Source organism: Strigops habroptila, chromosome 11 (genome assembly GCF_004027225.2).
Source record: "Strigops habroptila isolate Jane chromosome 11, bStrHab1.2.pri, whole genome shotgun sequence".
NCBI classification, from domain to species: Eukaryota; Metazoa; Chordata; class Aves; order Psittaciformes; family Psittacidae; genus Strigops; species Strigops habroptila.
This window is the reverse complement of record NC_046360.1, coordinates 6,224,821-6,240,971: the sequence shown is the minus strand read 5'-3', so window position 1 is coordinate 6,240,971 and position 16,151 is coordinate 6,224,821. Positions and strand designations below refer to the sequence as shown.

At 40.2% G+C, this 16,151-nt stretch overlaps 1 protein-coding gene across 5 annotated transcripts in view; it reads right to left on the bottom strand.

Moving 5' to 3' along the window:
* Positions 1-4,877, bottom strand: part of SFSWAP (splicing factor SWAP) — a 48,946-nt gene extending 44,069 nt beyond the window's left edge. For 2 of the 5 annotated variants that reach the window (XM_030500453.1, XM_030500454.1), the window contains exons 1-3: positions 4,482-4,877; positions 1,858-2,027; positions 1,186-1,323 (exon numbers count right to left, since the gene is read on the bottom strand). In XM_030500453.1, coding sequence (XP_030356313.1) covers positions 1,186-1,323; positions 1,858-2,027; positions 4,482-4,741 — 568 coding nt within the window. In that variant the 5' untranslated portion in view covers positions 4,742-4,877. Of the gene's footprint in view, positions 1-1,185; positions 1,324-1,857 lie in introns of all 5 variants that reach the window. The other 3 variants (XM_030500458.1, XM_030500455.1, XM_030500457.1) reach the window with 3 other exon arrangements.
* Positions 4,878-16,151: the final 11,274 nt, after the last annotated feature.

The window sequence follows — 16,151 nt, the reverse complement described above, 5'->3', positions numbered from 1 at the left end:
TTCTAATGACTAAGTCATCACATTTTAGCACTATTTCTAAAAACATGACTTTTTTAAGGCTGAAATACATTATTTTGGATATCTCATCAATCTAGGAAAGCAAAATAATGTGGAGCAACCCAGACACAGCTTCAACTCAGAACAGCTCTCTTATCAAATGAAACGGGAATTTTTTATTTATTCCTTACAGACTTGATCAAAGGCAGATTCTGTAACATTATGGAACATTTTCAAGCAGCTTTGCAAAGGCCTCCTACAATACAGATACCCAGTAAAAGTTTAGCAGATTGCCTTTTAGAGACTGCGAGGGCACTTATCTTTTTAGTCTCCAACCAGTAGAGACAGATGAGGAAGTCAAATTACAAACATGTTGTTCTCTACCACCTCCACATTTTTAGGAGGCTTTTCCCTATAACGGACAGATCCACAAAACATGAAAAAGACCCCTACGAGAAGAAACACTCAAGACCTGTGTTTTACGTACTATCAGAGAAACTACGTACTATCAGAGAAACTACGTTTTTACAGAGAAACTATCTGGCTACAGAATCTACCAAACAAATCTGAATAAAGCAAATGAAATAAACCTCAGAAAATTGTCTCAGAAAAGACAATGCAATTCAGCATCAGTAATGAAGAACAGAGGAGAAACCCTTGGTACAATGCAAGCAGCATGGACACTGCCCTGACACCACCTCTCACACACAGCAGCAAAAAAACCACTAAATAAGCTTTAGCACCTCTAAGATGATCCTGCATTCTAGCACTCACCTTGGTAAAAAAAAGCACATCTCATACCACCGTAACTTGCCAATATGTAGTTAAGCCAACCCAATTGTTAAATAAACAATTCTAACTTCACTAAAACATAGTTCAGTAACACTTGAAATCCTTAGGGCTTCACGTTAAAAATGCAAAGTTACTGTAATTACAGATGGGAACATGAGAATCTGAATTCTGCACTTTTTAAGATCACGGAGAAGGGCACACTATGTTGAAGACAGACTCAACAGTAATTAGGATGACAAAATTTAAACTTCAAAAATACATCTTCTTATTTCAAATACTTTGAAATTTTTTACTTGCATTTTAATGAAACACACATTTTCAACCTTCAGCTGCAAGTGACAGACACAGAGGTGCTATGTTCTGCCTCTCAATTAACCTGTTATTTTTTCCTCTTACCTCTTTGTTTTGCAGGCTGATGCTCCTCCTCCTCAGTGGGTTCTGAAGGGTCATAATAATCACTGCCATAATGGAATCCCACTGCGTTATAGGTACCATCCTCTGCCAAAGCTTCACTCAGTCTTTTATATTCCTCCTCTTGAATAAAAATGCAATTACCAATCATTAGAACATATTTAAAAGCTAATTCCTTAAAAAATAAAAAAAAGGGAATTTTCTTACTTTAGTTTTTAAATGGGAAGTTTTCACCTAATCATTTTACCTTTTATGCTAAAAACTGAATAGAAAAACACAGCATATATATATGCTGACCATTTATTTCTTCCTGAAGAGATAAAGGCTGCAGGTTAAAACATTCTAATGTAATTATGCATACAAGAGCATAGAATTTCATTTATACAACACTAAAAATGAAGCCGAATGTGCTTATTTTGGGTTTTTTGGGGTCTGAAATCCCAGTCTGCCCTCAGCATCTGGGCAAATTCTGTGTGGATCTATATTTAAACTATCCTGAGGTCCTCTCACATACGCAAAGACTCCCGTTTTTCGAATCCACTGGGTACTGTCAAGATAACATCAGAAAAAAGAGAGTATAAAAATTAGGAGTAAATTTAATTTCACAAATATTTATTTAAACATGTGCTAAACTCAGGAAGTTTCCTTGAGCAATACCTTGCCTCGCCTCCTCCTCAAGCAAGTCCGTATGCAAGGCTAAATACCTCTCTTCATCACAGAGGGCTTCTATTCTAGCTTCCTCCTCAGACAATTGATAATCTCTGTTCCATGTGGAATATTCAGCATCATATTCAGAAAGGTCATGCAGGTGACCACGTCCATCGTACCTGCAGGATGAAAGAGCTGGTCAATGCAGAGAACTTAGGGCTTGGGTTTATGCGACTACTTAAATACTTACCCATTAAAAATGAAACAAAAAACATACTTATACGTTAAAGCACATTTCCTTTTAGAATTTACTTTTAATTTTGCTAATCATTTGTCACCAACTATTGAAAAATTAATAGTCTAAATTCCTCTCAAAGAAACTAGTAAATTATTACAATTAAAGACAAAGCTATCCTTTAATAGTTTTAAGTGGGATCCATCTCCTTAACAGCTCTTACCGTACGTGCTTCAACCAACCAATCAATGTCACTTGCAAAATACGTTTTTCTGGAAAGTCAAATAGCTTACATTCACACAAACCCGAGTACATAAATACCTATCCGTAAGAACCAAACGGTCGAAATTTCCTCGCTTCTTTCTGCTAGTCCCGAACTCTCAGGAGATATCTTCACCATAGAAACTTGCGTCCATTGGAGGTAAAATCATGGCTAGGCTCGGCCCCTAGCCATTTGGCTGAGGAAATAAGTTCTGGGTTATGTGATAGAGAGACACACATACATAGGAACAGTAACATATACATGCAATTTAAGGAGGTTCACCGTAAAAACGGCAAAGATCAATGATGTACAGTTCCTTTCTACTAAGCAGAAATCATTTTATTTGCAGGAAAAGCACTGCATTGGGATAATGTTTTAAGAGAAACTGATTGGAAAGTAAAGTGACAGTAAACTCGACTCCGCTGAGGTGTCTTCCCACACACAACTCTTGACTTGTGCCAACTTGCTAGACCAAAAACAAAGAAAGTAAGTATTCTTATAGCAAAGAGTTAATGAAACACGTAGGTCTGGTTAATCAAGCTCTGTCCACAGGCAAACTTCAACCCACATCTTCTCATTGCAATGTGCTTTTCTCAAAATGGTGAAAATGAAGACTTCCTGCTGCTGGAGATAAAAGGACTCTAAGCTTCCAAAGGAGTTCATAAGATTAGTAATTGCAAGCTACCTTAACTCACAAATGTGTGTTATTTAGATTTTTCAGTATTGTATGCACATACATGCACATACTTAGCTTTTGCTCCCAACAATTTCTGTAACACCTGTAAATTGGGTTACTGTTGCAAAGGACCACAAAAATGGCCTCCACCTACTAATGAAATTGGTCACAAAAGTGATTTGGATTAGAAATGTTCATCTTAACACTTCTACTCTCATGTATGTAAGAAATTAAATGTATCTAAAAACATTTGTTTGTTTTTTCACATCTGCGCATGTACTCCAAGTTCAATTAATTTCAATCATAAACATCATTAATGACATAAACAGCAAAATAATGTAAGGGCATTTATTTTTTTCTCCAGTCTTACAGAAGGAAATGAGAAGGCCTTCTCTTACTGGTATTTTTCTAAGCCAAATATAATTGTTAAATCAAAACAGTAAGAATCAGGTACAGCACCAGAGCACAGATGAAATTGAGGGAGCAAATATCTATAGTATGTCATGTGATCCTTTTCAAACCAAAATCCTTCCATCTTTCCCACTGAGGTTGTCAGGGTGAGCCACAACTCTTAACTTGTACTTTCAGTGTTCCACACCACTATACCCAACCTGACCTCCCATTTTCCCTCTCTCCAGGAAAATATCCAGAAAATTCATTCTGAATTAGTGTATTTCTAAGTTCCACCCTGCACTGCTGAGACAACTTAAAGAGACCAGAAGAAACATCAAAGCAGATTCTACTCCTCTCTGGCCGTGAACCTGTACCTACTGCAAAGCAACCAAAATAACTCACCCCGACAACAAATTTGAAAAACAAGCACCCAAAGATCAAAGCTGTTCTGCCCAAGTGAATCATGGCACAAGCAAAATGTTATTAGGCCAAGAATTGCTTCTAAGGAATCCCACCAACAGCCTGCAACCAGATTACATTGGAGAAATAAGACACCACCATTTCCCCAAAGATGGATAAACACCTCACCGCTCCCCATACTGCACTGTTCTTGCTGAGAAAACATTTAAAGTGCCTAGGAAGTATTCCCATGCACTAAAGGCTCCCTTGGTTTCCAAGTAAGAAGAGATGATGTGGCTTGCATTGAAAAGGAACAGATCATTCCTCTTCTCCGCTCTGCGCTGTAATCCCTACCCTAACCAGTGCAGCTGAAAGTCCCAACACACACCAACTCTGAGGAGGGGATCTTGCCAACACTACCATAGCAGGAACGACGAGTTCCCACTGCCGGGGGCCGGACCTGCAGCGTTACAGAAGCAGCACTCAAAGCACTCTACCAGGAGGACCTGCCCTCCACCTCTGCCAGTGAAGAAGCTCTCCACACGTCTGCCAGAGCGAGCCCTTTGTTCATCCCCCGCCCTCACTTGCCCAACAGCACAAGGGGAAGAACAGAAAGAGGCTATAACAGGAGATCTCGCAGCAGAGTCTGGGGGTTGTGTTACACCGACCTATCGATCATGATCTTGGGGTCTCCCATCCAAGGAATAAGGTGTCGCCCCTGCTCCTGGTACTGAGCCTTCTCATCATCTCGAAACAGCTTGCAGGCATAGCCGAACACCAGCAGCTCCACACGGCTATTCCCACCTCCACCTCCTCCTCCACCTCCTCCGGGGGGCCCAGGCACCGCTCCCCCGCCTGACAACAACATTAGGGGCGGCGGGCCTGCTTCTTCTGCAGTCCGTCGAGAACCTCCGCCCCCTCCGTACATCACCGGGGGCCGCGGCGAGGAGGAGGAATCCCGCAGTAACAGCGACTGTCCCAGAGGCGAGACCCCGCGACACCGGGCCCGCGCTAGACGCCCCGGCTCCTCAGCACCACAGTCGCCATCACCCGAAACAAAATGGCGACTCTTCCGCTTCCGCTAGGCAAGGCAGAGCCGAGCTTGGCTGGTTTCCGGCACCCGGCAGATTCGTCACTTTTCGCAGCCCAAGTAGGAAAACCGAAAGAAAACGCGGAGCGATGCGGAGCGACCTCGCGCTACCGGCAGTGCAGCGCGGCGTCTGGCAGCAGCGCCCGGTTGCTGGGCAGCGGGGGTTGTGACTCTGCGGGTGTGGCGAATGTGCGTGACGAAAGTGCGGAGCCAAGGGAGGGGACGGGGCGGGTTCCCTGACGCGCCTGGGGTGTCTGATGGGCCGCGGGGTCCCGGTGCGGCGCTGGTGGGGGAGGACGAGCCTTTCCTGGCGCGTCCCGGCTGCAAACGTGAACACGGAGTTTCGAAAGAGAACGGGGGAGCCGCCCGCGGGTGTCTGCCACGCTGCCGAGAAGCGCCCCGGGGGACTGCCGGCGGGAAGCCAGCGGCGAGGCGGGCAGCGGCAGAGACAAAGGAGATGGAGAGGCGGGGGCCTAACGGGGCTCGGCAGAAAGAGCTGACAGGGCGGGGGGGGGGGTCTTGTAAGGTGCGTTGTGGGAAGGTGGAGCAGAAAGTGGGGTTCGCTTCAGGCCACACATGGGAAGTCCAATGGGCCTGGGAGCCAAATCAGGAAGAGGAAAGGCTCTGGCGCCGAGGAAGGTTTTAAATAATAAATTGGACTATTTTCGACAAGTTTGTGTAATCTGAGGTGAAATTTTCAATACTTTTTACCTCAGGATTACTATTTTCATCACTCTTCAGGAGGTATAATGCTTCCAGTATCTAAAGAGGGCCTATAGGAAATCTGGAGAGAGACTTTTGACAAGGGCCTGCAGGGACAAAACAAGGGGGAGATTTAGATTACACATTAGGAAGAAGCTCTTCCCTGTGAGGGTGCTGAGGCGCTGGCACAGGGTGCCCAGAGAAGCTGTGGCTGCCCCATCCCTGGCAGTGTTCAAGGCCAGGTTGGACACAGGGGCTTGGAGCAACCTGCTCTAGTGGAAGGTGTCCCTGCCCGTGGCAGGGGGTTGGAACTGGATGAGCTTTAAGGTCCCTTCAACCCAAACCGTTCTACCATAAGTGTGAAGTAGCACATTGGTTTGCATGCTTTATAATAAAATTTCATAAGGAAGCACATCGTGTTTTGCAGTTCACAACGGGAGTTAATCCACAGCCTTTGTTCTGAGGGATTCTGGATGCACATAAATACAGGCAGAGCTGCTGGGGTTTTCCTGTGTGAACAGCTTCCTGGTGTCATTGTACACAAAGGAATTAAACATGTAGAATAGTGTGAGAAAAGCAATGCACAAGCACTGGAAGAGACAGCTTGTGTCAGCGTTTAGAAATACCTGCTACCATGTCGACTTACAGACAGAGGAATCTAGAAAGTTCCTTGGATGCTGCTTTATTCATCTCAAGTCATGAAATCAAAAACAATAATACATGGGGTTTCCACAGTATCTTTGAAAGTGGACTGTGAAATCTGAGTAGACTTTATAATGCTGCTTTTATGTATGTGTGATGCATATACAGATCCATTCCATGTCCTACAAAAGATGGCTTAAAATCTGCTAAAGTTAACATCTGTGTCCTTTGCAATGAATATGTGAAAGTTACCAGTAATTATCAGATACTGCAAAGCTGTCAGTGAACAAATCTGCTGAAGGTAGATGCTTCAGACATATCTTACTGGTTTATAAAAATAATAACTGAGTTGTTTTAATGAAGAGAGAAGCTCTGAGTGTAGCATGTGCCTTTGAGAAACAAAATACAACCTGAACACCAAGGATACAAGCAGGATCATTGTCCAACAATTTTATACCAGCTGGGAAACATTTGGAGTAAAGAAAAGATCAGGAGTAAACCATAAAAAGGACTCTAGGAAAAATTAAAATTTTTAATGGGAAGTATAAGAAGGCAATATGTGGTCAGGATTTTGTGACCTCCTTTTTTGTGCCTTCTAGTAATGCAGATGATTCACAAAAATGATAGCATTGCACAAAAATGGCTCCGTGCAGCTGAAGTGGCAGTGTAATAACTTCAGACCATTTTACTGGGATATCAGCAGTCGAGACAAGGACGTGAACTGTGCATGAGTCAGATAAAGGACAAAAATGGAAATCTTAGTTACAAAGAATGCAATTACAGAAAGATGGAGGGAGTATTTTAATGATTTTTTTTAATGGTGAAGTGGATAAAAGCAAGCAAACGGCAATTTTCCAGCCAGCTGAGCCATTTGTGGAAGAACCAAGAGGCAACCAGAACACCCAGGAACAATCGAGCACCAGGTGTTGATAATGTTCCCACTGAATTATTAAGAACAGGAGGGGATAACAGTTTAATTTGTGCTCATTTGGTGGTGTGAAAATAATGTAAAAAAATTCAAGAGCGGAGCCATGTGTTTATTTTTTTAAAAAGGGGACAAAGTGAAACCCAAATCCTAGGGGACCATCCTACTGTTTATTACAGCATGTGATGGTCTAGGCTATTTGTTCACATATAATTAGCCAGTAAACAGAAGAGAGGTTTCTGGAAAAACAGGACTACAGCACAACAGTTGTTTTTAGATCGAGTACCTGAGGAAAAGAATAGGAACATGAGCAGACTACATACAGGGATCTGTAATGGATTTAAGAATGCATGTTATAGTGTATTATGAGTTTGCATTATAATAAAGTGACCATCCCTTTTTTCCTAGTATGGGGGGGGGGGAAGTATACTTTTTTCAATTTTTATATGGTTTTTACTATACATCATCATCAGGAAGGAAACTTGGTGCTAATCATAATATAGAGTATACTTTTTTACCACATTTAAAGACACATCTAACTTTAATATCTACTAATAAGAAAAAATACTCTGAAATTAGCATAGGCTTCTGGTTTAAAGCCTTTATGTGGTAGAATGCCCAGGTTATTTCATTCAGACCTTGATTAGTCCCAGCTGTGATAAAGGGCAAGCTGTGACAGGAGAAATAGAATAAATAAATCTCTTTCCCTCTCATTCCATTTTGCTGTAGGTAGGAAAACAAGAATAAAGTAAGTAAAACTCAAGCCTTTCTTTCCTAGGCTGATACTAGTGTTTTTTTCTTATTGGAAGTGTAGTTTTATAGTGGTGTTTTGCAGTTTATTTTTAGCTAAAAATGTATAATAGCACATTATTTTTTAGTTCTGAAGTAGGTTTGAAAGAAAAGTGTGTTGTGCTGATTCTAAAGAAAAATACCATTTATATCATGTTTCAGCAATACAAAGGAATTTCCAGCATACTAAAAAAGCACATCTAATACTATTCCAAGCACATGAGAGATATGAAATCTGGAGCTCTGAAGTAAAAAGACACTGCAGAAACCAAAGCACAGGATGGGTAAGCAGTTTCGTACAGAAACACATGCAATTTTTCAGTAATTAAGAATTTGGGAGTGGGATTTAGTATAAATTCAAAGAACAGGCGTGCAGTCTTCTATATTGGTAATAAGCGGACAAAACATAAAGGATTTTGTTGATCAACACGAGCACAATGGTTTTTATAGTAAAAATGGAAAGCTTGCATCTCATAACAATAATCTTGACATTGGCCCTCTGAAGCTATTGAAGTAGGTTTGTTATTTTTGTAGAAACTGCTCTGCTTAATCAGGCTGGAGCCAAGATCTTAGTTTTTTTCTTTTTTGGTCATAATTTGTTCGTTATAGAGCTTGGCATGAAGCTGCACTTTTGTCAGACTTCTTTATTCTGCCTCAGTGGTGTCTTGTAACAAAAGCCACCTTTAGGGAAGGATGCACAGAACCTGTGAGGTTTCCTTGAAGGCTGAAATTGTACGTGATTATGCTCTTAAAGAAGATATTTTCTAAATTATCATGACCTTTTGAGCAGATTTCTTTGTTACTTTTGCCGTTACTGTAGCATCCATGTATAAAACATGGCAATTCCAATCCAAGTGAATTGGAATCCCATTTTAAATACAGAATTGCTGTGTAACAGTAATTACTGTAAGCAATTTATGTGCATGTTATTGACTGCAGAATGTAACGTGCAGCATTAATGAGTGGGTGCAGAGTTGTGGTTAGGATTTCCAGCTCTTTTTAATTATAAGTTTGCTGTAAATCATAGCTTAGTTGCTCACTTTATATCCAGAGAGTTACTTAACTCTTGTATGAATTGTATAAAGATTCTGTTTACCTCTTAATAAAAATTATGAAATCCCCACATCTTCGTTTTAGCACAGTGTTTTTATCTGTTGACCACCTTTCTTACTCTGGCAAGCATCCTTCAGTGGGGTTTTTTTCTCCTGTTTTGGGTTTGTGTATGTGTGACTGTTTCACAGCCTGCCAGTGTCTATGGTTAATTTGTTTGATTACTGTCTTTAGGCCAGAGGGCTTGTTTCTTAAAAGTGGTTTTAAGAAGCAGAGATGCACTTAAATGTAAGAAGAAAACAATACAAAAGCTTGTCCTGTTTCCCTTTCCTTTGTCTTCTCTTTGTACTCAAAACCGTCTTCACTGTTGTATTACTGTGTGATTGAAAAGGGTAAATTAAAGCTTATGAGTAGCACTAACAATCAATGTTGGATTTGCTCTTGAATTCTTTTATAGCAATAGCTTTGTTTTCTGATAGTTTGTCCCCAGAAAAGTGCTTGTGCATGAGACATTTTCAGTTCAAATGTGCAACAAGCAATTTCTGTTACTGTACAAAAGAGTCATAGAGAAAATGAAATAGCCTTAAAATATAATCGGTTTATAATTCACCAAATTCTTTGCATTGAGCTTTCATCATAGGTTTGCTTTTGTTGTTACTGTGGAAACGCATGACACAAGTTTCATAAGGAATGTGTTGTGGTTTTGTTTGCAAAGCATAGCATTGCTGGATAGAAACTTACATTGTTTTGTGGTTTTGATTTTTTTTAGGTAATGTTCTGTCTTGCAATTAAAAGAATCAAAATGATCTGCTACTTCATAGACAGCACTGATGTGTGTAAGAGCAACCTTCGAAGTTGATAGTGTATCTGTCTTACAGCAGGGAGGTTTTACACTAAATTCATTGGACAACAAAGCAGTTAACCGTGTGTTAGACTCTGGCCAATCGTATTTAATCTCCTCTTAGCCATTAAGAGGAATCCTCTGCAAAAGAAGGTTGTAGCTGAGCAGGTTTACTGCATACAGAAAAAAACCTTATTTTTTCCTATGAGTGGTACCATTTGTCAAAAGGTGTGATAGCATTCGTAAGTACACCTTGATAGTCATTGATCTGCTGCTTGAAGAGAACTCCACTTGATACACAAATAAATGCTTTTTGCTTTTTTGTGCTTGTTTGTATGTTATATTGTTGGGAATATACAGATACCAAAAGATCAAAGTCTGCCGTTGTGTGACCCTGTATTAAAGTCACTGTTATAATTTATAATAGTAGCATGCATAAAGAACCCCAGACAGATTCATTAGCTTTAATGGATTGCGAGGCCATATTTATTACTAATAACAAGGAAATGCAGATTATTAATGGCTGTCATTTTATATGGTAAAATGAATGTAGAAGCTAGAGAAAGGTTTACTCACAATCTTTGTGGCTCTGGCAATTCAGTTGTGGGTTATTTTTTGTTTTGTGTTTGTTTGGGGGGGTTGTTTGTTTGTTTGTTACAAATGAAGTAAATGTTCTTCAGCAGCCACTGCTTTTTTGAGGCATCTCTTTCAAATGATGCTAAAGCACTCCTGGCCCCCCGTGTGCTTTAAAGAAATCAATACTGTGCTCTGTGCAAATAATTACTAAAGATTTGGGCTGGGTAGACTACTAATCATTCCTAGAGGAAAAAGGTGGAGCAGCAGCAGTTTGTATTGTTTATTAGCTTCTTAATGTTCTGTGATCGTCTGTTAGAACAGAAGAGTATTTTTTGAAGAGTTTAATCTTATTTGCACTTAATTTTCAAATGCTTTACCAAAGATTAGTCATTTAAGATAACATGTTGAAAAGCTTCATGGATAGGAGACATCAGAGGAGCTCTTAAGCCTCCCATGGTGGGTGCTATGCTGGGTGGTGATCTTGTTTTGGCTTTAATGCTGGTAGTTGAATGTCAATAAACTTTGGTCATTGGCTCCTTTAATCCATAAGAAGAGACACAGGAATGTGTAAAAAGATAAAATAAATGACCAAAAATTCTCTCCCCCCCCCCCCCCCCTTGTTGCCATACTTTTTGTGAACAGTTTGGAGTATGCTTTGCTATCTTTCAGTTTTGATTTTTTAGCTGTTGTTTACTTCACAATTACTTTCTAATTCCTGTGAATGTTCACAAATAGCAACTTCTTAATTTGTTAATACATCTGTGCAGTGAGTCATCTACTTGCTAGACCGCCGTTCACGTCACTGGGGGTTTTGGTGGAAAGCAGAACTTTCAGTCCATATTGTAGTTGTGATCCTTGAACACAGTTATGGTTTGCTTAAGTTTGATGGAAAATTAACTTACAGTTTGGCTAGGTTGAGCTGTAATGTTCATTGTTGCCACATAAAAATCACTGCACTTTGTGTGGTGGCGAGGAGAGAGAAGTTGTCTTCTGAAAGGTTTACATTCAGAGTTGCTGATGGAGTCTGCCCGGACATGGATAGTTTGCCTAACAAGCTTGTAGGCAGAAGTGTTGCTATCAAGCCCTTGATAGTGTGCTTGAAATGATGTAATCATATGGACTTAGGAGTAAAAGTTTGTGTTTGTGAGGTCCTTAATAAGCAACTGCTGTAACTGTGATATTTCTTACATGGTTTTTCATTAGCTCTTACTGCATCAAAATTTGTGAGTTTAAAAACATGTGAAAAATGCTTCTTGAAGTAAACATTTCTTGGAGTCAGAACGTAACTTTAAAAATGGTGACTTCAGGGTAGACATCTTACAAATCAAAGTTGACTACAATTGACCTATCAGATATGTAGCTGAGTAGCTGAGTAATAGCTTGTCAGGAGTGTGAAAGCAGGCAGTGATAGACACATTAGCCTAGTGCCAGATGGCACAGTGGGACAAGACGTCATGATACGGTTGCTTATGGCTCTCTGCATCTTGAAGTTGGCTACTGTGCAAAGACCTCCAGCAACACTGGCTTTTGAAGGCTACGTGATTCACAGAGATGCCAAGTAAGAAGGCTGAAGTGTCTTCATATCGATATTGTCAGTTTGATTCTTCCCTCTAAGGCTTCAAATTTTCTCGGATGAAAGATCCTTAAGTTTCTCTTTCAGTGTTCAATGTTTGGCTTCCAAACGTCTCAACAGTGTCAAGTATTTTACACTCAACAGCTGGTGCTTTCAGAGTGTGCTACACATTGTGCCTTCAAATCAGTCAGTGTAAAGCCATATGTAATTTGCCACTTTCTTGATGTGTGTTTTCTGTAGTGCAACTTACCATCACCCCCTGCAAAACTCTTGTCTTTCCCATTAACACATTGGCTGGGATCAAGTGAGAGACTTGGGAAGCTAGTGGAGCTGTTGTGCCTTCATGGTGGATCTGCTGGGTATAAACTGTTAGTATTTCCATAATGGCAATAGTGAAGTCTTGAATCCAAAACAGAAAAAAAAGCTCACTGCTACTGTTCATTGAAATGTGCTTAATATCTTAGCCTGTGCTATATATGATTGAGATAACATCCATTTCTGAAGGTGGTTGAAGTTGGAAAAGACACCTGTAATTAAAGGCGTGTACTTCCAATGATTTATTTCAAATATTTCGATCTGAGATACATCTGAGTGGAAAATGCTAATAAAGTGATGCAAGAGACATCCTATATTAGAATTATTATTCTAAGTTTCACTGACAAGTTGTGCTTGCTGTGCTGTCTTTCTCTATTGATGTAAATTCCCACAGCTGCTTTCTTTTTTGATGCTGTTTTTCGTAATACGTAATTCCATGTGCAAGGCTCAGAACATTATTGCTCTGAGGGGGCTAAAAAACGAGCTACCAAATCTGTTAGCAAACCGCTCCAAGATCTTTTGATGCTTCATAAAGATGCCTTTCTGCCTTATGCAATGGTTATGTTTTTCTTAGCTTGAAAGTCTGAACCGCATAATACGTTTCAGTTAACATGACTTGCCTGTACAGGAAAAGCCGAAACAAAAGCATCATAGTGCTGAGTAAGTTAAGAAAACCTGCTATGATTAGTAAAGACATTCAGGCAAAGTGTATTTGCCATCTCCACACTGTGTGTGGCTTTGGCATAAAAGGAAAGCACACACACGGTAAGGAGACAATATTTGATTAGCATGATAAGCTGAAGTCTCTGCATAGAAGCAATCCAAGCCTTGTGGTGGTTTCTCTATTTTTGTAGGCTTGATAATATAGGAAAACTTCAAAGACAAAGATCTCAGCCTATTGTCTGCCTCAACACTGCCAAAATTATCTATGTATCCATACAGCTGCTCAGGCACGTCTGTGTGCCTGTGCTGATCCAGTCATAGGATGAGACTTCTGGTATTGTTTTCTTCTTGGTTTGCTACTGTTTGCAATCCTAAATCTTTATTCATTCACATCTTGTATGGGAGTACATTGGTGCTGAAGACATTAAACCATGTCTTAGAATAACTCAGTTATACAGGCACTGTAGTTCTTGAATGCTCTGAAGAGTCAAAGAAAAACTTCATAAACAATAGATGTGTTAAAGATCACTTTGTGTTAACCTCTTCAGTAAGCCCAAGGGTTTCTACTGCTATGGACTTCAGGCAGAAAGACTTGATTAATTATTGTTGTATTGCTTCTATTCGGATCTGCACAATCTTGGTTGTATCTTACTGAGTTAAAGAAGTGTCAGGCTGAAGGGAAGCGCACCTAAATGTGTTAACATGGAAAGGAAATAATGCTGCTCAGCAGTCAGTCATTCCTGAAGTTCCAGTAGAAGTAATTTATGTTCAATACCTTGGTGGCTTCTGTTTAAGAACTTAAGGGTTTGAAATATTGGATCAGACAGCTAGTTCATGTTTCAAAAGAAAATAAAGCAATAACATCATAAGGGTTTTAATATGTCTTGGGAAACAGAATTAATGTTTTAGAGATCTAATTTATGGCATAAGTAGTAATATTTTGGTGACAAGAACTAGAGTTAGGATGGACAACAATAACATGCAAACTGAAATGAGAGTGTTAATTATGCACATAATATGTTAAATCTTTATCCTAATGATAAAAGCAAGGAAAAATAGAATCAGCCACACACAGTGATCCCTAAAATCTGGAGTAATGAACTCCCCCCATGAGGCTCAGGATTAATATTTCATTCCAAACTTCTTATTTTCCAGGGCACTCTACAGGCAAGTTGATTTCTTCAAGCTTCACTTCATGCAGTTTCCATAAATTCAGTTTCTGGAAGGGGAATTATCTTCAGAAGATTATAACTTAAAAAAAATCTGAAACACGTAAAATAGCCAGCCCAAGGATTTGGCTTAAGCTTTGAGTAACCAGGTCTGGCTTCAGAGTGACCCTGCTTTGAACAGGAAGTTGGACTGATGACCCCTCCTGAGGCTCTTTCTAATTGGAATGATCCAGTAAATCCGTATACATCTTTCCACTGACGCGTACTCAGTGTGGGGAATAGAGGATGCCATTAATTTCAAGAGGGTCTGTGTCGTCTTTAAGGATGCAGGCAGTGATGGGCAGAGAGTGGGGAGTATGCTGCTGTAAAACCAAAAAGTGGATTTTGTTCACTTTTAAGTTTTCTTCTCTAGCCACTGTTCCACTTGCTCTCCAGCATTTTGGCTTGGGTTGCATTGCTCTTCATTATCAAGGTTTCTTAACTCACATGTCATGCAGGAAGCTGCTTCTTCTGGAGGGTCCTCACTTTTTTCCATCTTTTCAGTGCAGTTTGTTTCTCATTCCCTGGGAACTCACGCCTCCAGCAGTCTATCTCTCAGTTGACTATCTTCAAGAAAAGACTGGTGGTATTTCATTGAGCAAGACGGGCAATCATACAGCTGTGTGAATCACACCTATACTCTTCTGCCAAGAAGAGGATCAATGAAAAGCTTTTAATTTTAAATAGCTTGTATGGGTGTGTTCCTGTGTGTGCATGAGGGTGTGACTCCTTGCTAGCTACAGGAGAAGGGAGAGCACTTACTTCCTTGAATTTCTGGTTTTAAAGTGGATTTAAAGGACCTCGACAAGGAGTGCTAGAAGGGGTTACACCCTATTAATTATTGGCTGTGTTTGAATTGTGCTTGACTCCTGTTCCAGTGTGGAGATTAGGGAATGGACTGAGTTTGAGCTAAATGAACATCAGACAGCCTTGATCATTGAACTGAGGGTTAGAGGTGCGAACAAGGCACAGCACAGATCTACTAGATGCAAAATTTAAGCAAGATTATTATTGTGAAGACTTCAAAAATATTTTCTGTTAAAACATAGAGGCTGACTAAAAAGCTTTGAAAGCCTTTGTGGGAGAACTTTCACAGCAGAGTAGATGTCTCAAACATAAGTTTATATCAATTTACGTAAAAGGACATCAGGATTAGAGAAATCCTAGAACACCTCCAAAGGTAAAATCTGCATTTTGAGCTCAGACACCAGCGAACTCATACTGGAAAAAGACCTTAATGCTGTCAGACCTAATGTGTTCTTAGCAAAGCTGAAGGAACCCAAATTTACTGTGCTCAAAAAAGCTACATGATTTAACAGAGATGGAATGGGATCATCTTTGTACTGCGGCAGGGCACAGACACATCTTGCTTTTTCAGTTGTTTATTATCTGGGTGACTCCTGACAACCTGCTGTCTTTATAAGATATGTTTCTGGATCACGCTACATTAATTAATTATTGGCCTAATTTGCATCTGCAAAACGTCAGTGTAGTTTTGGCATGTGTTCTGGGAATGGAGGGCTTTGTGTGCAGTATTAGTCCTCACAACTACAAAAAAAATCTATGAGTGACTCTTGTTTCTACCTAGTTACTGAGGGTTTCTTTGGAAAAAGAAACAGTGCTTATTAAAAGAAACTCAGACTTTCAACGACATTAGAAATACTTGAAGCACTTCAGTGGTGTTTTCTTTCCTGTTTTCTGCAGGCACTGTTACTGCAGTAAGAAGCTTGAGAAGGTCTAACACAGTGTTTCAGAAATGCAAGAAGCAAATACCATTGTTTTCAAATGGATAGCTGTCTGCAGAAACACTTTCTAAGAAACCACTGCACGGAGTTTTGCCTTTAGACAGGATCTGACCACACAAACCTTTCCCAAATGTGTACTCTGGGCAGGGTTACTTAAGGCTGACTTTCTCCACGGATGCTTCTCTCGCAGCAGGTTACTGCAGAAGTGCTTTCCTTTCT